The sequence below is a fragment of the Capsella rubella genome, unplaced genomic scaffold, assembly GCF_000375325.1.
Source record: "Capsella rubella cultivar Monte Gargano unplaced genomic scaffold, Caprub1_0 scaffold_4, whole genome shotgun sequence".
NCBI classification, from domain to species: domain Eukaryota; kingdom Viridiplantae; phylum Streptophyta; class Magnoliopsida; order Brassicales; family Brassicaceae; genus Capsella; species Capsella rubella.
In genome coordinates, this window is record NW_006238920.1 from 548,841 (window position 1) to 569,093 (window position 20,253).

Genomic DNA, 20,253 nt, shown 5'->3' on the forward strand with positions numbered 1-20,253 from the left:
AATGAAAGGAAAAGAAGAAAAAAAAACTTTGTATTATCTTTGAAAAAAATTCACGAGCATCTCGAACACACACCATGACGTTTGCATCAATGCGTAATATCTTACGCATATGAATTGGTGCCACTATACACTTGAAATCTCGTGTTTCCCACATATCGTTTTCTGATCGGATTCAAATTCATCATCTAGGACGATAGATCAATCTTTGACTTCAATTAATATATCTGTGATACAAGAGACTATATAAAAGTTACTCATCAAGTTGTATTCAATGTAAGCAAGTAATATCCCTACTATAGTAAAAGAGAAGTACACAAGGGATTTGAGTCGGTTTTTTTAAAGAATTCCGGGTTAAATTTTCAATCGGATACTTACCATTATTGCACTAAGAAAAAGACAGCTTATTTTAAGTAATTATGGTAAAATTTATCTAAAATAGATCTCAATCTTTAGAAAAATATTTAAATATGTAAATTATACCACAATCTTGTGATTTTATTGTTAATCGATTCAAAATTTTATTAAATATCATAACCATAAAATCTTAATAGTTACGATTTAGTTATTTAAATATAGAATATGAATTTTTGAAAAAATTTTAAATAGAATATGCATGATTCAAATAATAAAATTACATATTCGTTAAAAATAGGGTGGTGTATAAAAAATCTAAGTGTGAACATTTATTTACCTAAATATATGAAGATTTTAAAAATATATATATAACCAAAAAAGAGATTGCTATATATAAAAAAAAAACGTATTTACTATTTTAAAATTAAGTGTATATATAGCAAAATCTAACACCATTTTAAAGATGACAAAAAAAACTCTGCTTTACCGACTATATAACACCATTTTAACGCCATTTTAATATAGTTTCTAAATTATTTTTCGAATTTATAAGGAAAAACATTAATACATAAATGTAACCATAGATCCTAATTATTAAAAAAATCCATATACTAATTAATCAATTTTTATTCAACTCTAGGTTATTTTAATACACTTTGCCAAAAATTTGACACCAAATAAACAAAATAATAACAAATACTATATAACACGTTAAATAAAAACCCAAAATCATTCCCCCGCGCTATAGCGCGGATCCGATAATAAACCTATATTAATAATAGCTCGATAACTCTCCGCCACCCTATAGCGCGGGTTCGATAACAAAATTCTGATACACAAAATAACAAAAACCGACACTTTTCCTCCGCGTTGTAGCGCGGGTCCGGACCTAGTATCTCATAAAATAGCTGACAAAAAAAATTTCATTATAGTAAGAGCTTTGTGTAATTGTATTCAATCAACTTCTTCTACATCTATGATTCTATGAATGTGTTGTTGTGTTCTTCCTCGTCGACCATAAAGACCCTTGGCGTCTTGGCTAATCAATTGTTTCTTAATTAACCCAATTTACCCACAAGGCATTTCTAGTTGAAACGAGGCTAGCTAGCTCCATATCAGTTTTAAAGACTGACATTATTTTCCTCGTCAATCAATTTAGGTCTACAATTCTCTCGCCAAGCTATTTTCAAATTTTTGGGGGTTTAAATCTAGGCCCGACCATAGAAAAGCTGAGCTTAACTTTTCGATCTCATTGATGCATGCACTAACTAGTTAGTGAAACTAGTAAGATCACAAAAGAGAGTACTTTGTAGTCTTCCCGCAAATGAAAGAAACCGATTTTTCCAAGAACCAATGCGATCAAAGGCAGCCCCAAGTATATTAATGACAAAGTATGTACCAGTATCAAAGGACATCAGTTGATATATACCGCCATACCGGTCATGAACAATCTTGTTGTTTTCTCCAATATATTGTTGATAGATCGTATTTTTATTTTCATCTGCAAAGACCACTATGTTCTGAATCCTTAGTTATCATCTATATAACAAATTTCTCAAAATCATTCGCCTTTAATTAGTCCATTACTCGAAACTGCCACCAATGCGATCATGTGTCAGACTTTAGTATCCTCTAATCTTTTTTCTTTTTGTAATATAATAACCTTATATTTTCGTTTATTAAAATAGTTTTCAGATCTTGTAGAGCTGCCCTTATGGATGCGGTCAGTACATGAGTCTAAAACTGCATGTTTGAATCTAACTGCCAGCAACTGGTCATGGCTTTACGCACTCGGACAGTTCTCTCGGCTATTCACGACATTTTATCGGATATTTTTATTTGTATTAACCATTTCTCCTCTTTTTTTTTGTCGTTCTATCCCTAGATCAGCTAGTGGTGTAGTGGACTCGCTTGCAAAACATTGCTTTAGTTTGTATGGTCTGAATTTTTAATATAATTTATTTTACGGTGCACAAAAAAAAATAGTTTTCAAATAAATCTAGTTATCAAGAAAACAAAAAGAAACTAATCACGTGCCGTATCTTTGAACTTTGGTAGGTTGGCATTTGGTTGGTACGTAAAAAGACCTCGAATAAGCAACCATCTTATTTAATTTCCCATAATTTAATTAACTAATAATTAAATTTATTTTCTTTGCTTTTATAAACCTCTTTTTGCTGATTGCTCAATGTTTTTAAACGAAAGATATCGTGTTACAGTTTACAATAGTAATATTTGAATATATATATATATATATATATATATGGCAGATCAAAAATTTGTGACAGTGTACGTAGATGGGAACATCACAACAAAAGTTGTTGAAATTACTGAAATTAATATTAATAGACTTTATATTATATAATGTATATCTCAATTAATTCGGCCTACATATTATATATATATCAGATCAGTTGTTGTTTTATTTTTTAGAAGTCCTTTAGACTGATCAAAATTGTGTTTTATATTTTAAGTGATTGATTATCAAACTAGATTAGCAAGGCCGTTTAATTATATTAAGCCAATTCATAACATTCCTATTCGTTTTAATTTTTCTTACTTAAACATACACTCGCCAAGATTTTGCTTTTTAATACTAAACATGCACCACCAAATATTTAGGTATATATGTACGTAAGCATGCACATATGTATCATGTATGATGTATGGACCATGACATTTACTCGATTTTGGGTATTCTTCTACCAATGTATAGACAAGCATATATGCACGCATGAAGTTAGGTTTTTCTAATTGAAACGGTTTAGTATTTTTTTTTTTTTGCTTTTGTTTTTTTTTTTCTTTTTGTGCAAATTTAATTGCTGCAAAAAAAATAAAATAATAATAATTGCTACGGTTTGGTCAACGTAAAACTACCTTTAAAATAAGATAGTAACCCTAACTCACCAATCCTTCCAAAATTTTCATTTTCTCAATAGATATTGTATTAAAAATATATATTGTTTGCAAAAACAAGAAAAAAAAACACTTTATTCATGTATTACCTTGTACATCGATGTGCCCCTGGGATCATATATCGAAAACTAAAAAAAAAAAATAAGTATGATCGATATATATACATGCATGGGTTATTCACTTGCTTTGAAATAGGTTAAGTTGAAAGCTTACCAAATGATTTAAATGATAGAAATCTGAAAGAATATATATGATTAACATTGATAAGATATATATGTCGTTTGAGTTGAAAGATCACCAAAACATGTAACTTTTCTAAAGATTTCTGTTTTTCACTCTGAAAAACATAAATCTTAAGAGCATTTTTATCCATTGAGTATCTATAAACTAAATGAGTTGCTTTTTTTTTTTGTCATCAACTAAATGAGTTGTTTCACATTATAATATTAGTAATTAAAAAATAATTTTGTTATATAATTAATTTTAATTTTTTTTTAAAAAAAAATCGCTTGTGGAAAGCTGTCTGTAATTAGAATTTCTTATGAATATTTCAAAGTATCTGAAATGAGAGACTTATTTCACTAACTCTTTTTCTGTATTATTATTAATATATTGGGAAATTTTTCAAATAATTTTTTTTTTCAAATACCACTTTTCAAAAATAAATATTTTTCAAACTTTATCAAAAACTTATGTGAAAAACCTTGATGCATGGAAGAACTCTAAATTATATATAACAAAAATCATATAAACGTAATAACATTAGATGCATTTTTGTTTTAGGAAGACTTACAAAAATTATCCGAGTGATTATTAATTTATTATTTATTAACCACGTGAATCTCATGTTTTCTTCATGCATGATCTTTTTCGTATCCATGTCCGACCTTTTTACTGTCTAGCCGTCGCGTAAAGCCACTCTGACTCGGAGACTTCAAAACAACGACGTAGGCAAGACACATGTATATGGCCGATGACCACTATTACAATTTGACCAATGACAAAGTTAGTAACTTGCCTTCTCCAACGACCAAAACATCAATTCCACGAGGCATTTTGGCAGGTGAGGAGAGGTGAGCTATACCAATATTTTCCTTTACTAACCAGTTTTGTTTTAACTATTTCACTCAAGAGAATGATACGTAGCCAAAAAAAAAAAGAATGCCGCATATGTTTATATATATATATATATATATACATATTCGCATTATATATAGTTTACAAATTAAACAAAAAAATAAACATGAAATAACAAGAAGCATCGTATAACTTCATTTCATTCGTTCTATAGTTTTGTATACATCAATGTAACTAATTTTGATCATTTTCATGATTTTTTACAGCTTTTACGTTACCTCGGTTTTCAAAATTGACATACCAAAATAGACATTAGAAAAATTAGTCAACTATAAATATATATTGAGTTTGTATAGAAAAATACTGATATCTCTAGTGTCATATATATATATATATATATATATATATATATATATATATATATATATATATATATATAATTTCGATTTCACACATATTATATGACAATACGGATTATATTGATAAGAATTATAAGATATTTCTCCTACCAAAAAAAAAGAATCATAAGATATTTTCATATATATATTTGTTCACATCACGGAAAAAAACTAATCGACACATAAGAAACTCTTGTCTATAATTGCAAAAAGAGGAAGAGACATTTATTAATGCATGTTGTTCTCCAAAAAAAGACATCTATGGATGTTGATATTGAAAATGACATACTACAGATTATATAATCAAAAGACCTACCAAAAAAAATAATACATATATAATCACATTATAAGTATAGTTTTGTGCTTACAAATGATCATTTACGCTTATGTGAATCCCTCTTAACTTATAGCTAATGTTTTTTAAAAGATGCATTATATAAATTAGAATTTGGACGGTGACGACGTTGTGACAACAAACCTATATGACCTAGTTATCAACATAAAATTTTGAATCCCAAAATTGTGAAACTTGACGACTATATATTATATCTAAAGAATATGCAAGTAGAGAGAAACCACCGTTTACGGTAGAATAAAAACACTTACGTACACACAGTTTTGTTAGATTGGATCAGTGCATACAGCATATATAACACGAGGATTTTTGGCAGGTCACCAACAAAATCAATTTTAAAGTATGAATAAATTATTATAATACTGTTATCTTCTAACAATACTTTTTTCTTTTTTGGTGAATGTTCGTCCCTGAAAAATTCAATATTCAATATGGTGACACTCATTCTCAGTAGAGACCAAGTCGGTCCAAGTCTAGCTTTACCTTCCACACTGCTTCCTCTCAGCAACAAAAGGGATACTATCGTCATTTAATATGCACCTACCTATGTTTATACGTGACATTATAAATAACAAGGTGAAAGAAAGATCCATGCAGAAACAAACACATATTAAATGGATACTTCAGCTTCAAACTCCTCGGATCATCTCAAGATCAAGTCTAGTCCCGGATCGTTGTTTAGCATCAACATGTATCTCCTCACGACACTTCAAGTCCTTGTGGCCATTTCTGTCTTGATGATACTCAAGAAAGTAAAGTCATCTTCAAGAAACAAGAAGTTGCATCCTCTCCCACCAGGTCCTATGGGTTTCCCGATCGTCGGAATGATCCCGGCGATGCTCAAGAACCGTCCAGTTTTCCGGTGGATTCATAGCCTCATGAAAGAGCTTAACACGGAGATACTTTGTCTACGTCTAGGAAACACTCACGTGATCTCCGTTACGTGTCCTAAGATCGCACGTGAGATTTTCAAGCAACAAGACGCACTCTTCGCGTCAAGACCACTCACTTATGCTCAAAAGATCCTCTCCAACGGCTACAAGACCTGCGTGATCACACCGTTCGGCGAACAATTCAAGAAGATGAGGAAAGTGATCATGACGGAGATTGTTTGTCCCGCAAGACACCGATGGCTACACGACAACAGAGCCGAGGAAACAGATCACTTGACCGCTTGGCTTTACAACATGGTTAAAACCTCCGAGCCAGTCGATCTCCGGTTTGTCACGAGACATTACTGTGGTAATGCAATCAAGAGGCTTATGTTCGGGACGAGGACGTTCTCTGAGAAAACCGAAGCCAACGGTGGACCGACCGTGGAAGATATCGAGCATATGGATGCTATGTTCGAGGGTTTAGGGTTTACGTTTGCCTTTTGCGTATCGGATTACCTACCGATGCTTACGGGATTGGATCTAAACGGACATGAAAAGATCATGAGAGAAGCTAGTGCTATTATGGATAAATATCACGATCCTATTATTAAAGAGAGGATTAAGATGTGGAGAGAAGGTAAAAGAACTCAGATCCAAGATTTTCTCGACATTTTCATCTCTATTAAGGACGAAAGTGGCCAGCCGTTACTTACCGCTGATGAAATCAAACCAACCATTAAGGTAACTATCTATCTATTTTTCACATGCTTTTTCGTATATACAAATTAAAAATTTCAACTAGTTATTACTATAAAGTTTAAACAGATATTAATATTACATATTATATAATCTCGGCGAAACATGTAGTTAGATATTTCTTTAAGTTGAACGTGGAAATTTCAGTTCTTTAAAATAAAAATAAAATTGTTGAAAAAAAAAGTAATTGTTCCATGTTTTGGCACATAAAATGCCAAAATGTCTATTACAAAAGAAAAATATATATATATATATATATATATATATATATATATATTGTAATACATAAAGGTAATAATCATTTTGGTTATAAAATTAGAATTGTTTATTATTTGTCAACTTGCATAAATTTATAATAAAAAAATATATTAATTTTATAGGAACTTGTAATGGCGGCGCCGGACAACCCATCAAACGCCGTGGAATGGGCCATGGCGGAGATGATAAACAAACCGGAGATCCTCCACAAAGCTATGGAAGAGATTGACAGAGTCGTCGGCAAAGAAAGATTAGTACAAGAATCAGATATTTCAAAACTTAACTACGTCAAAGCTATTATCCGAGAAGCTTTCCGTCTTCATCCCGTCGCCGCCTTCAATCTCCCACACGTGGCACTCTCCGACACAACCGTCGCAGGTTACCATATACCTAAGGGAAGTCAAGTTTTACTAAGCCGTTACGGTCTTGGACGTAACCCAAAGGTTTGGTCTGATCCACTTAGCTTTAAACCGGAGAGGCATCTAAATGAGTGTTCGGAAGTGACATTGACGGAGAATGATCTCCGGTTTATCTCGTTTAGTACTGGAAAGAGAGGATGTGCTGCTCCGGCGTTAGGTACGGCTATAACCACCATGATGCTCGCGAGGCTTTTGCAAGGGTTTAGATGGAAACTAGCCGGGAGTGAGACACGTGTAGAGCTTATGGAATCGAGTCATGATATGTTTCTTTCGAAACCTTTGGTTATGGTCGGAGAATTAAGATTGTCGGAGGATCTTTACCCAAGAGTGAAGTGAGAACAAGTACGGTGACGTTCGGCGAGGAGATTTTTGTATGTATTATGAATAAGTTAATAACCAAAAGTGTTGTGAATCATGCATGCACCTTTGCTTTACCAAAATTTGTTCGGTTTTGGTCTTTTGGGGAACACTTAAACTGTGTTTCCTTTAGCGTTTTCTATATATTTTAAGTTTTGTATTGTTGCTTGATACCTCAGCAAAAATAGTTTCCAACACTTCTCTGCTGAGTAAAGATTCTATATGACAAGCGAACATTAACATTATCAGTATGTTTGTATCACTAAAATGGTTATTGACCATGCGAAAATGGTTACCTGCAAGCGTAAAGTGTAAAAGCATCTTTTCTTCAAAAACTTAGTTAGTACTTTAAAAAAATGATTGGTAAAAATACCATCTAGTTTAAAGGAACAACTCACAAACATGTTTTCTTAATTAATGTGGATTAGTTAATTAATTGGAAAGGTTACAAACAAAGATGAGACTCGTGTCATCGAGCACAAGACTATTAATCCCAAATCGTAAAAGCCTTTCTAATGGACTTGAATCACTTGATAAGCCAGAGAATTCAAACATTATTAAAAAAAACCGTATGTGCATGTCACGGTTAGATCAAAAAGTGATAGAATTAAAATATTTTTCTCCCAATATATATTCAATTTTTTTTAAAAAACTGTAACCAAAATCTATATTTAATGTATCAGTTTTAAATATTTTATACAAATAGCTAATAGTTTATCCAAGTAGAAAATAATAACAAGACAAATATTTATATTTCGATGCTGTTAAATTAAGTGTGATATATTGTGTTATACTAGAAATGATAACATTCGTTATAGCTTTAACTTTATAAATAAACTTCCATAAAATCCATTTGGAGTTATAACATTGCCACATTGGTATCATCTAATAAAATTTATATTTCATAAATGTATCTCTAAATTAGTTGCCATCAAAAAGTCTTTCACCATATTCCAAAGTTCATGCATGCAAATATGCTACTTTTGACTCAAAATAACAATATACACTGAATACTATAAATATAATTGTCATTCCAACTTTTCTAACATTAATTTCAAATTTGTTAATATATTGTATATATAATTAATGTCATATACAAAACTTCATATATAGGTCTTGATTGGTTGTGACTTTAGAATCTTTCCACAACCAAATTTTAGTCTACAACACTAAATTCAAAGCAATCAAACTTTAGAAAATCTTGATTTCTGTTTTTGATTTACAGTCAAAATATTTTCTTAATTATATTTTTTTGGCGGTACAAAACACTTTTTTCTAAAGCACATAATTTTCATCTTTCCAAAATTTTAAATTCTACAACCAAAACTAAAGCAATAGAACTTACAGTTACAGTAAAATAAATCTACAGTTTAAAATCTACAATAAAAAATCTAAAGTTACAACCGTAATGTATTACTAAATTTGTTATGAACAAAAAAAATCTTTGACCATATTCCAAAGCTAGATTAGGCATGCTACTTTTGACTCAAAAATATTTATTGATGAAAATCTTATCTCTTCACCATCGACCGTAAGAGTCACCTATAAATATAAAGCATTGCAGAGACTCCTTATTTTAACAACAAAATTTTACAATAAGAAATCAGAAATAACAAAAAATGAACATGACAAAAGCTTTTCTTGTTTTTGTTCTTGCAGTAGTACTAGCATCGTCGTTTTCAGACTCCAACGTTGTAGCCTCATCATCATCATGTATGTTGTTATATGTTTTTCTTCCTCTATCTTTGATCATTTTATAAAATCATTTTTGATTTTTTTTTTTGAAAAAAAGAATTAAGTAAAACCATTTTATAATATGTATATGTGTGCGTATATATTTCTTTTTCTTTTCTTATACTTTGTTGTGTTTATGAATTGCAGCTGTCAATGGATTTGGATATAATCATTGCATCAAACTATGTTTCCCAAACAGTTATACAGACGCTGACTGCAAGTTTGAGTGTACAAAGTTATTGGGTTACTCGGATGGAGGCTGTATGGGTTTAGCACCCAAATTTAAGTGTTGTTGTAAGAAATGATAGAAATCGATAAATTTTTATAAAAAACTGGTGATTTAATATCTTGTAATGCTCAAATTACTCTTATTGTACTTTGATAAGCTCTAAAGTCTTAGGGTCCGAATGGTAACTGCGGTTTTCACTGCGGGAGAAATGCGGTGCGGTTCAAATAGTAGCAAAAATATATAGATATATATGTATATGTAGATATTTTGACACTGTTACAGCACTGTTGCGGTGCGGTTTTGTAGTGCGGTATGGTTACCATTCGGAGCCTTAATAATTTCACAAACCTTAACAGAATATTCTAGAGATAAGAGAGAGTAAAATTCAGTGAGCCAAGCAATGCAATGTTGGGTTTTGCATCTATTTAGATAAAGAATAATATGTAGCTAACAATAGATGTCTAATGTCGTGTAAAAATCCATGAATCTCCATCGACTAAAGCATTGATAAGAACTTGGGAATCCGATTCAACATGGGGGGAGATATATCATATCCTCTTAGTTGGGCAGAGATCAATGATTCATATAGTGCCAAAGCTTCTCCTACTAAGGGGGATGAAACAAAATCATAGGTCTTTGTTTCCTTTTGTTTCCACTAAAGCTTTTGTGAGAACCTCAACTTCAAAGAAATAGTCGAAGACACGGTGAGACACTAACTCATTCCAGCCATCTAGCTAAAAGACTAGACCAACATGTCCGAAACAGAATTTCGTCAATTCAAGAACAAGGGGACGACAAGTTTAGTGGGTGTATGATCACTTGGTTTGCATCTAGATAACTTCGATGTCTATTTAGTCTACTATTATTTTTATTATAGACCGTTAAAGAAAACGTTGCACTAGATATACAAAAGTATTATTTTCGAATAAATTTTACATTTTATTCCAAAAAAAAACTTCAAAAAATTGCGATTAGCAAAAAAAAAAAAAAAATCATTTCTCGATGTCCATATATATTCGAAAGGATCCACGGATATAGGTACGTCACAAACAGTCTAGATAGCGGAAGGTTTACGTTTAGCTAGTGCTGCTTGCATAGTGACCGAGTGTTGGTCCCGTGGAGCGTGGCAATGTGACTTGTTTGTAAGTTGTTGTCAGTCGTTAGCTAGCTAGCTCTTCGAACTGCTTTCCAAAGTAAATGTTTATTAATGTTTGGAGAAGTTTTCGCGTTCCAATTAAACATTTGTATTTCAGTTGTAGAATTAACACATGTAAACATATTATCGATATATTTTGCATATGTCACGATAGTAGGCATGCAAAATATATATATGTCGCCAGTTTAAAAGAACAATTTTTTTTTTTTTTGTTATCGACTCAAAAGAACATATACTGTATACTCTCTCCGTTTTTGATTAGTTGTCGTTCTATTGTTTGAATTTTGTTTCAAAAAACTTGTCTTCAACTTTTCTAACTTTACTTTTTACAGTCAAATATTGCATTTAATCTATTAAAATTTGATGATATTTATTGTAACATTTATGTCTATTTAATGAGAATCTCATATCTTTACAAGTGTAAGCTGGATGCTCTATTTTTCTCATCTCCTTGACTTTAAAACCTTGGACAGTAGAGTCACTATAAATAAAGCAATTAGGAGACTTCTTATTTTAACAACAAAATAAACAACAGTAAGAAATAGAATAATGAACATGACAAAAGCTTTTCTTGTTTCTGTTCTTGCAGTACTACTAGCAACTTCGTTTTTAAACTCCAACGCTTTAGCCTCATCATGTATGTTGTTATTGTTCCTCTATCTTTAATCAATGTTAATTTTTAATATTTTATTTAAAAGATATATATTAGTAAAACCAATTTATATGTAATATGTGTGCGTATATAAATTCTTGTTCTTTAACTTGGTTGTATTTATGCAGCTGTCAATGGATTTGGATATGATCATTGCATCAAACTATGTTACCCAAACCATTATACAGACGCTGACTGCAAATTTGAGTGTACAAAGTTATTGGGTTACTCGGATGGAGGCTGTATGGGTTTAGCACCAAAGTTTAAGTGTTGTTGTAAGAAATGATAGAAATCGATAAATTTTTATAATAAACTGGTGATTTAATATCTTGTAATGCTCAAATTACTCTTATTATACTTTGATAAGCTCTAAAAGTCTTGATAATTTCACAAACCTTAGCAGAATATTCTATAGATAAGAGAGAGTAATGTTTAGTGAACCAAGCAATGCAATTTTGAGTTTTAGTTTCTTTTTAGATAAAGAAGAATATGTAGAAAACTCAAACTAAACAAAATCCAATTACATTGTGCATATTGCCTCATGCACATGTTATGCCACTACACTTTTTGGAGCTTTTTACAACTGCATTTCTTCTAATTACAATTTTTAATTAAAAAATATGTATTTTTTTTTTCTGTAAAAATCAAATGTTAGTTTTGAGAAAGTATGACAATATATAATTTCGATGACAAGAAGGAGATGAACTGGAAATGTGACAAGAAATGTTACATTTTTTTCTTTAAAATTTACATTTTTATTATATTTCTATCAGTTTTTAGGGATTTTTAGTCGAACAGTCCATAAACTTTTCGTGTACGACAATTTAACTTAATTTTGCCTTTTGCTAGGGTTTTCGATTCCCTATTGTTTCAAGATCTTCTGGTTTCCTGACTTGTTACGGAAGCTTCCACTCTCTATCACCATTGATTACAGTACATAAATCTCTGTGTTTCGCCTCTTCTCTATATCCCTCTCTGTTTTAGTTTGTTTTTGTGTCTCTTCTCTATATCTTGATTCATTTGGAGGGGTTTGATTTAGTCCTTATGATTAGTCTGCGTTGATGAGTATTACTTGGAAGAGTTATATATCTGAATCAGATAGCATTAAGAGGTTGTCCTTTTTCACAACTTAGCAGTTCCATGAACCAAGTAAATTGTTTGGGAGCTTCAAGGTCGAGTATGTTCTCACATGGGTCCTTGCCCTTCTTGTCCAGAAATATTCAGAGCCGCAGAGGATCTCGCTTCACTGTTAGAGCAGATGCAGTATGTGTTCTTGTTCTACATCCTTTGCAGAATGTGACTTATGCTTAGATCACTACTGTGTTAATGATCTTGATTGCTTATGGGTGGTTTTGTGCAATTCTAGGTTTATTCAACCTTATCTCAGATTAAAAGCGGTATGTTTTTTTCCTTTTTGTGAGAGAATCCATGTTTATAAATGGTTTTCATATCTTGACATTCATGATCAAACCTCGGATTTGGATGCTTTGTGCTTTTGTTGTGACTTGTACTTTTAGGAATGCTATTGATTCGCTCTTTTTTCTTCAGCATATCGGAGACTGGCTTTGAGTTACCATCCTGATGTGAATAAGTAAGTGAAAAACCTCATTCATCTTATAAAGATTGGTGTTGTATATGTATTATCTTGAGTAGGAGTGATGATTGTCATCTTCTTGTTTAAACTAACAGGAGTCCTGAAGCAGAAAAGAGATTCATAGAAATAAGTAATGCATATGAGGTGAAACTTGTTGACATACATACTTTTTTTATAAGCCTTTTTGGGGTTTCTCTTGACTAAAGAAGAAACGTTCTTTGTTCTGCAGGTCTTATCAGATGAGATGAAAGATAGGTGTGTTGAAGACTCTGGAATGGGAGACATGGGGACATGGTATCCAAACAAAGAGTTTGAGTTTCATTCTTTAAGGACTCTTAAAGCCAAATGTACCACGTGTGGCGGACTAGGTCAAGTGATTTCATCAGCAGAAGCTCCTCTTGACGTGAACCAACAAGTCATGATTTGCTCTTCCTGTAATGGCACTGGAGTGATGCGTGCTCTTGGATGATGACCGGGTGATCTGTTTGTTGTTATAACGTACCTGGTACCAATATAGCTTGCTAGATATCTCCTATATCGACAATGACAGTAGCAGGGACAGAACCTAGCACAAAACGCCTGGTGATGGCGAAAAAGGGTGTGTTGGTTTTGAACAAAGAGTGATATGAATGGATCAGTTGGTGAAAATGCAAGTGGATTTACCTAAGAGATTGAGCAAAGAGAAGAAACTTATTGAGGAGCTTGATGATATGAGAATGAACAAGACTGCTAAATTGCTAGTGTAGTACCAAAACATGATTAGCAAGAACAAGGTATTGACATTGGAAATGTGATCTAACAAAAAGACTACTAAAAGCTGTGGACACAATGCTCGCAAACCAAATCTACAAACCATTCAATCTTTGTACTATTGACAAAAATAAAACACAATGTATTACCTCAATGTTGTTGATGAGAGAAGAACAAAAGTCTTATGCAAGTTTTGATTTTTTCAACAATAATAATGATAAATTGATAATATGATAAAATAAGCAAAAAAAATTTAAAAAAAAATTTAAAATTAAAAATAAGAAAAGGAAAAAGGGAATACGTTCTTCTAGCGAACTCCTTTCATTCGTTTCTCTTCTTCTTCTAACTTCATCGTCATCAGCTTTCTTATCTCTCTCTCCTCTCCTCTTCTCTTCCTTCTTCCGTCGTCCTCCATTGATTACGGTAAGTTTCACCTTCTCCACTTGATAGAGAGAACTCATTCTCTGTCTTCTCATAGTTTCCTTTTGCTTTGGCCTGGAGTGGGCTAAATTGGCGGCGTGTGGAATTCGCCATAGAAACTTTCCGCCGCTTAATTACCCGACAAGTTTGTGTTTTTCGAACAACCCACATCGGATTTTGATTGAAATGTTTTGTCTTTCCTTATTATTTTTTGGTTTAGTCGATGAAGAATTCATATGTGTTCTCAACTTCTGATTAGTATTGCTGCTTTGTTTGAAGTCTGTGTCAAAGTGGAATTGATGTTTGTTTTTTGAATTTTTGAAATCTGTTTGTTTTGCTCAAGGGTTGGGTTTATCGTATTGATTAATACATGATTGTTTCTATAGTTTATAGAGTAAGAAAGCTTAGATTTTTGATACTGAAAGCTCTCTACCTAATTGTGTTGCAGGGAGTGTATTGAGCTAAATATGGCTTCAATACAATTTGGAAGTACTTGCGTTGCTCAGTGGAGTATTCGTCCTCAATTTGCAGTCAGAGCTTATTACCCCAGCAGAGTCCAATCAAGTCGCCAACAAAAGTATGCTTTTTGTTTTTGGTTCTGTTTTAAGTCTCTGGATTTGCATAGTAGTATTGAAACTAGTTTGGTTTAAAGATTTTTAAGGATTTTGCTTTGTTCACTTTGCAAATCTTAAGGTTAGTCTTGGTATAATTGTTATTAAAGCTAATGTTATGTGATATCTAGACTGAGAGTTTTACTGCTCTGATGAGTGTAAAAGGAGGGAACTTTTAGGAAGACATAACTGAAATAACATTAAAGGTTTTCCTTTTCACGACCTTGCAGTTCCATGAACCAAATAAATTGTTTGGGAGCTTCAAAGTCGAGTATGTTCTCACATGGGTCCTTGCCCTTCTTGTCAATGACGGGAATGTCCAGAAATATGCATCCTCGAAGAGGATCTCGTTTCACTGTTAGAGCTGATGCAGTATGTGTTCCTATTTTCTTCCCTTTGCAGACTTCATATATATCAGCTTCACTACTTACTATGATCTTGATTGCTTTTGGGTGACTGTGTGCTCTTTTAGGATTACTATTCGGTACTCGGAGTTTCGAAAAATGCAACCAAACCTGAGATTAAAAGTGGTATGTTTCGGTTTTTCTGAATGTGAGACATTCCCTTGTATATGGATGGTTTGCATATATATTTCAATGCATGATCAAACCCGTGATTATAATTCTTCTCTTTGTATATATATTAACTTGTACTATCCGGTTACACTCTGATTTTTCTTTCTTGTTTCAGCTTATCGGAAGCTGGCTAGGAATTACCATCCAGATGTGAACAAGTAAGTAAAAAACTTCATTTGATGAAGATTGGTGCTGTATATCTTGATAAAAAGAGGATAGGATCGATACTTAAGTACAAGATAAGAACCTTGACCTCTGTTAGCAAAATGTAAGATATGCCAAAAAATCAGAATTCAGGTTAAGCTGTTCCACAGATTGGGAAAACCAGCTACCTTCAAAAATCAAAACTCATAGGCATTAGTGAAATATAGACTGGGAAATATGAAATGTCAGAAATTGAAATATAGAAGTATCAGTCTTGTTTGCCTTCTTGACTAATGCTTCTAAGTTAGAAAACTGTTACCATCTTGTTTACATGTTTATTATGTGCTTACAGGGAGCCTGGCGCAGAAGAGAAATTCAAAGAGATAAGTAATGCATATGAGGTGAAATGAAACCCAACTTCTCCTTTGTTTCTGTTATGCAATTTCAGACTTCTAGATATGTTTTTTAAACTTTTTAGGTTTCTGTTGACTAAAGAATTTTTTTTTGTTCTGCAGGTTTTATCAGATGATGAAAAGAAATCTCTTTACGACAGATATGGTGAGGCCGGAGTTAAAGGCGCTGGTGGGATGGGAGGCATGGGGGTATGTTGTTCAAAATTTACTGATTTATCTTTAGACACTCGAATACAACGCTCTGATCACTTCTTGGTTTGGTTTTTGATATCAACATTCAATAGGATTTCAGTAATCCGTTCGATCTATTCGAATCTCTATTTGAAGGCATGGGAGGGATGGGAGGAGGTGGAATGGGTAGAGGTGCAAGAAGCAGAGCCGTGGATGGTCAAGACGAGTATTACTCGCTAATCTTGAACTTCAAAGAAGCGGTTTTCGGGATGGAGAAAGAGATAGAGATATCTCGGCTCGAGAGCTGTGGGACTTGTGATGGTTCAGGTGCAAAACCGGGAACCACACCAACCAAATGCACCACGTGTGGTGGACAAGGTCAAGTGGTTTCATCAGCAAGAACTCCTCTCGGTGTGTTCCAACAAGTCATGACTTGTTCTTCATGTAACGGTACTGGAGAGATCTCGACACCGTGTGGTACTTGTTCTGGAGACGGACGCGTGAGAAAGACGAAACGAATAAGTCTCAAAGTACCAGCCGGGGTTGATTCGGGTAGCCGGTTAAGAGTGAGAGGAGAAGGCAACGCAGGGAAGAAAGGCGGGTCACCGGGAGATCTGTTTGTTGTTATAGAAGTTATACCAGACCCGGTTTTGAAGCGGGACGATACAAATATTCTCTACACTTGCAAGATATCGTATATTGATGCGATTTTAGGGACAACACTGAAAGTGCCAACAGTGGATGGGACGGTAGATTTGAAAGTACCAGCAGGAACACAACCTAGCACCACGCTTGTGATGGCGAAAAAGGGAGTTCCAGTATTGAACAAGAGTAATATGAGAGGGGATCAGTTGGTGAGAGTTCAAGTGGAGATACCTAAGAGATTGAGCAAAGAGGAGAAGAAACTTATTGAAGAGCTTGCTGATATGAGTAAAAACAAGACTGCTAATAGCACCAGTAGATGATTAGAAACACAAATTTTTTGACATTTGACAATGTGAATCTCTATGTATAATTATATATACATTGTTCTACTACCCCTTGGCTTGTGATATTTGGAATGGCTCTTGAAGAAAAGGAAGCATTAAAGAAGCTGATTGTTGTTGTAGTACTAGTGAAGGGGAAAGGAAGAACTTTTTAGAATTCATTTTTTGTGGTTCGAATTTTTTCATTCTAGTGTATCAACAAAGCTGTTCGGGTTCAAAAGGCTTTTTAGTTGGAATTTATTAGTGATTGGATGATTAATGGGTTTCAGTTCCAAAAGTCGAAGAACTATGAATGAATTGTGACTGAGACATCAACAAAAATAATAGAATGGGGTGAGAGAGGCTCGAACTCTCGACCTCAGGATTACTCAGTAGCTATGAGACCTACGCGCTAGCCAACTGCGCCACCACCCCTGTTTGAAGAACCTTCAAAGCCAGTACCTCATGACAATGTTTTATAAAAACTAAACTTCTAAAGATTAAAATTAGCTAAAAGAATGATCAATATGGTTTGGTCTCACATTCATGAAAGACATTGATTCTAATCATGTTCGAAACTTCTACAAAATACACATATTGATAAGCCGGTGGACACAATACTCTGAAATACAAATTCTTAAGCTTTTGTCAAAAACACACATTTTGTTAAGCTTGTCGACACAATACTGTTGAAATTAAAGCTTCGAAATCTTTTAGTCTACTAACAACAATGGAAACATTTTGTTACCAAAAGGTTGAGAGAAGAACAAAAAATCTTCTGCAACTTGTCATTTTTAAAGATCCCTAACTCATCACATATTCAACTCTAAAATGATTCACAAGATTTCACAGCCATCGTGTGATCTGAAAGAAATTCGACTACAACAGACCTAAAGATCTAACAAGATAGAACACAAAGAGCCAACTGCTTACAATGTAGTACCTCCTCCATCCGACATAAGAGATGCGGCAGCTGCAGCAGCGGTTGGCACAACTCCCGTGGAGATAAATGGTTTCGACAAGTGAACAAGCCTGAAATAAAAGCATTGTATATCATTGTTGAATTAAATCATCAAAGATCAGACAATTTCAAAATATATTATATTTGTTAAATGACAAATGATCTTACGGGGCGAGAAATTCACAGAAAGATGAAACAGCAGCTGCGACTTCGCTGTAATTCTCAGGTGTTGCTGGAGCTGTTACATCAACAATCTGCATCCCATGCGTTACAGGGACAGCCTCATCTATAGCATGGACTTTGGGCATCTTATTAACCGAAGATACAGAGACACTTATGTGGGCAGTCCGTTGGAAATGAAAGGCGAACCCGACTTTGAGAAGCTCGTGATCAAGTTTATAACCGAGTGCGTAGAACATACGCAAAGAGTTCTTGCTTACTTTACTTTCAATCATAGTTCTTACCATCACTGAGATTTGATCAGCTCCAGCACCTCTCATTGCACCTCCAACATGTTTAACAGTCCTACAATTCATAAATTAGATTCCTTTGAACGAAGCAAGAACAAATAACAACGAGGAGAAGAAGTCCTAGGATTCAAGATTCATAAATGAGATTCCTTTGAACGAAGCAAGAACAAATAACATACAAGGAGAAGAAGTCCTAGGATTCAAGATTCATAAATGAGATTCCTTTGAAAGAAACAAGAACAAATAACAACAAGGAGAAGAAGTCCTAGGATTCAAGATTCATAAATGAGATTCCTTTGAACGAAGCAAGAACAAATAACAACAAGGAGAAGAAGTCCTAGGATTCAAGATTCATAAATGAGATTCCTTTGAACGAAGCAAGAACAAATAACATACAAGGAGAAGAAGTCCTAGGATTCAAGATTCATAAATTAGATTCCTTTGAATGAAACAAGAACAAATAACAACAAGGAGAAGAAGTTCTAGGATTCAAGATTCATAAATTAGATTCCTTTGAACGAAGCAAGAACAAATAACAACAAGGAGAAGAAGTCCTAGGATCCAAGATTCATAAAGTAGATTCCTTTGAATGAAACAAGAACATATAACAACAAGGAGATGAAGAAGAAGAAGCTGTACCATGTTGGGTCTGGTTGATCAAGATCACATAAAAGCCTAACATCTGAGGTTACAACTCCTGATAAAAGGGGAAGATTCACAATGTGGGTTATGTATGATTCATAAAAATGCTTCAATGTGGAGAATGTGAATATAAGGGTTTTACCAAGATTTGGGCCGCTTTTTAAACACAACTCATGAACTCTCAAACGTTCGCGTTGAACACCACAAAGACCTTGAAGAAGAATCTCAAGAGCTTCAACATGCTGCAAATATTGAGTTCAAAAATCTAATCAAATTCTAAATTTTGCAAACTAGGGTTTTTCAATTGCCATCAAAGAAGCTAAAAAAACTGCTTCTTGAACTCGAAAACTTCGATTTTTTCTAAAAACCCAGAAAAAATAAAATAATAGAAATGCACTTGTGTCTCAATGATTCCTTGAACTACACACTCCATTGAATTGTATTCTTCAGTTCAGACAAAAACCTTCTGCAAAAACCCAATAAACATTGATCGATCACAAAATCTCCGATTAAAAATCGAAAAATATGAAATTCTCAACAAGACCAAATCCGAAGACGAAATTGTATAAAAATGAACGAAAACTTACTGTAAAATCGATAATAATCGTCCTCGGAAACGAATCAAAACAGAATAAAAAAAAACTACAAATTTGAAATAATCATAAATAATTAACATACTCTAAATAAATGTTAAATAGTGTTAGAACAAGATGGCCTATTAGCTCAGTTGGTTAGAGCGTCGTGCTAATAACGCGAAGGTCACAGGTTCGATCCCTGTATAGGCCATTTCCTTTTCTTTTTTTACACATTTTTCTACTTAAAAAGATTTGTTTTTATATCTTCTCTTCTCTTATCATTGAGGTAAGTTAAAATACACACAGCTGAAATGATTCGTGGTCAAGGCATCTCGGGCCCATTTGTTCTTTGGCCATATTGTATTGTAGTGTAGTGACATTCTTGTTCTTTTTCTTTAAATAGGTACAGAGTTGTTACAAGTGTGT

General features: G+C 33.4%; 6 protein-coding genes and 2 non-coding genes across 9 annotated transcripts; 6 read left to right on the top strand and 2 right to left on the bottom strand.

Annotated features, from left to right (window-relative positions):
• Positions 1-5,714: 5,714 nt before the first annotated feature.
• LOC17889834 (tryptophan N-monooxygenase 2) lies at positions 5,715-7,800 on the top strand. Its single transcript, XM_006296161.2, has 2 exons — positions 5,715-6,716; positions 7,112-7,800. The coding sequence occupies exons 1-2, from the start codon at positions 5,715-5,717 to the stop codon at positions 7,742-7,744; spliced, it is 1,635 nt and encodes a 544-aa protein (XP_006296223.1). The 3' UTR covers positions 7,745-7,800.
• Positions 7,801-9,348: 1,548 nt separating this feature from the next.
• LOC17889390 (defensin-like protein 71) lies at positions 9,349-9,892 on the top strand. Its single transcript, XM_006295380.2, has 2 exons — positions 9,349-9,478; positions 9,647-9,892. Exons 1-2 carry the CDS (start codon positions 9,385-9,387, stop codon positions 9,802-9,804), a joined length of 252 nt encoding a protein of 83 aa, XP_006295442.1. The 5' UTR covers positions 9,349-9,384; the 3' UTR covers positions 9,805-9,892.
• A 1,491-nt stretch (positions 9,893-11,383) lies between these two features.
• On the top strand, positions 11,384-11,863 carry LOC111831034 (defensin-like protein 71). Its single transcript, XM_023784543.1, has 2 exons — positions 11,384-11,521; positions 11,665-11,863. Exons 1-2 carry the CDS (start codon positions 11,434-11,436, stop codon positions 11,820-11,822), a joined length of 246 nt encoding a protein of 81 aa, XP_023640311.1. The 5' UTR covers positions 11,384-11,433; the 3' UTR covers positions 11,823-11,863.
• A 112-nt stretch (positions 11,864-11,975) lies between these two features.
• On the top strand, positions 11,976-14,070 carry LOC111831033 (chaperone protein dnaJ A6, chloroplastic-like). 2 transcript variants are annotated; one of them, XM_023784542.1, is made up of 6 exons: positions 11,976-12,468; positions 12,673-12,799; positions 12,903-12,933; positions 13,085-13,127; positions 13,226-13,274; positions 13,360-14,070. In XM_023784542.1, exons 2-6 carry the CDS (start codon positions 12,677-12,679, stop codon positions 13,597-13,599), a joined length of 486 nt encoding a protein of 161 aa, XP_023640310.1. In that variant the 5' UTR covers positions 11,976-12,468; positions 12,673-12,676; the 3' UTR covers positions 13,600-14,070. The 2 variants fall into 2 exon arrangements, 1 of the variants encoding a protein (XP_023640310.1); XR_002834344.1 differs by lacking the exon at positions 11,976-12,468 and having other exon boundaries at positions 12,488-12,799; positions 13,054-13,127.
• Positions 14,071-14,212: 142 nt separating this feature from the next.
• Positions 14,213-17,420, top strand: LOC17888164 (chaperone protein dnaJ A6, chloroplastic). The gene is made up of 8 exons (XM_006294134.2): positions 14,213-14,303; positions 14,749-14,877; positions 15,142-15,283; positions 15,384-15,441; positions 15,602-15,644; positions 15,983-16,031; positions 16,146-16,232; positions 16,328-17,420. Exons 2-8 carry the CDS (start codon positions 14,768-14,770, stop codon positions 17,177-17,179), a joined length of 1,341 nt encoding a protein of 446 aa, XP_006294196.2. The 5' UTR covers positions 14,213-14,303; positions 14,749-14,767; the 3' UTR covers positions 17,180-17,420.
• A 109-nt stretch (positions 17,421-17,529) lies between these two features.
• TRNAM-CAU lies at positions 17,530-17,614 on the bottom strand. Its single transcript is given in 2 exon segments — positions 17,530-17,565; positions 17,577-17,614. It is a non-coding gene; the product is annotated as a tRNA-Met (tRNA).
• A 254-nt stretch (positions 17,615-17,868) lies between these two features.
• LOC17888978 (mediator of RNA polymerase II transcription subunit 18) lies at positions 17,869-19,874 on the bottom strand. Its single transcript, XM_006293459.2, has 6 exons — positions 19,840-19,874; positions 19,650-19,718; positions 19,395-19,494; positions 19,250-19,307; positions 18,309-18,665; positions 17,869-18,211 (listed from the first exon to the last, which is right to left on the bottom strand). Exons 2-6 carry the CDS (start codon positions 19,683-19,685, stop codon positions 18,109-18,111), a joined length of 654 nt encoding a protein of 217 aa, XP_006293521.1. The 5' UTR covers positions 19,686-19,718; positions 19,840-19,874; the 3' UTR covers positions 17,869-18,108.
• A 90-nt stretch (positions 19,875-19,964) lies between these two features.
• TRNAI-AAU lies at positions 19,965-20,038 on the top strand. The gene has a single exon. It is a non-coding gene; the product is annotated as a tRNA-Ile (tRNA).
• The last annotated feature ends 215 nt before the right edge of the window (positions 20,039-20,253 follow it).

Bases quoted from the DNA above. Each gene is read 5' to 3' on its own strand.
- LOC17889834 (XM_006296161.2), top strand. From the start codon at position 5,715: ATGGATACTTCAGCTTCAAACTCCTCGGATCATCTCAAGATCAAGTCT. The intron at 6,717-7,111 runs GTAACTATCTAT...TTAATTTTATAG, and splicing joins AAATCAAACCAACCATTAAG to GAACTTGTAATGGCGGCGCC.
- LOC17889390 (XM_006295380.2), top strand. From the start codon at position 9,385: ATGAACATGACAAAAGCTTTTCTTGTTTTTGTTCTTGCAGTAGTACTA. The intron at 9,479-9,646 runs GTATGTTGTTAT...TATGAATTGCAG, and splicing joins TGTAGCCTCATCATCATCAT to CTGTCAATGGATTTGGATAT.
- LOC111831034 (XM_023784543.1), top strand. From the start codon at position 11,434: ATGAACATGACAAAAGCTTTTCTTGTTTCTGTTCTTGCAGTACTACTA. The intron at 11,522-11,664 runs GTATGTTGTTAT...GTATTTATGCAG, and splicing joins CAACGCTTTAGCCTCATCAT to CTGTCAATGGATTTGGATAT.
- LOC111831033 (XM_023784542.1), top strand. From the start codon at position 12,677: ATGAACCAAGTAAATTGTTTGGGAGCTTCAAGGTCGAGTATGTTCTCA. The intron at 12,800-12,902 runs GTATGTGTTCTT...GTGCAATTCTAG, and splicing joins TCACTGTTAGAGCAGATGCA to GTTTATTCAACCTTATCTCA. The intron at 13,128-13,225 runs GTAAGTGAAAAA...TTAAACTAACAG, and splicing joins TACCATCCTGATGTGAATAA to GAGTCCTGAAGCAGAAAAGA.
- LOC17888164 (XM_006294134.2), top strand. From the start codon at position 14,768: ATGGCTTCAATACAATTTGGAAGTACTTGCGTTGCTCAGTGGAGTATT. The intron at 15,645-15,982 runs GTAAGTAAAAAA...ATGTGCTTACAG, and splicing joins TACCATCCAGATGTGAACAA to GGAGCCTGGCGCAGAAGAGA. The intron at 16,233-16,327 runs GTATGTTGTTCA...AACATTCAATAG, and splicing joins GTGGGATGGGAGGCATGGGG to GATTTCAGTAATCCGTTCGA.
- LOC17888978 (XM_006293459.2), bottom strand. From the start codon at position 19,685: ATGGAGTGTGTAGTTCAAGGAATCATTGAGACACAA. The intron at 19,308-19,394 runs GTAAAACCCTTA...CCCTTTTATCAG, and splicing joins AAAAAGCGGCCCAAATCTTG to GAGTTGTAACCTCAGATGTT. The intron at 18,212-18,308 runs GTAAGATCATTT...CTTTTATTTCAG, and splicing joins TTCTGTGAATTTCTCGCCCC to GCTTGTTCACTTGTCGAAAC.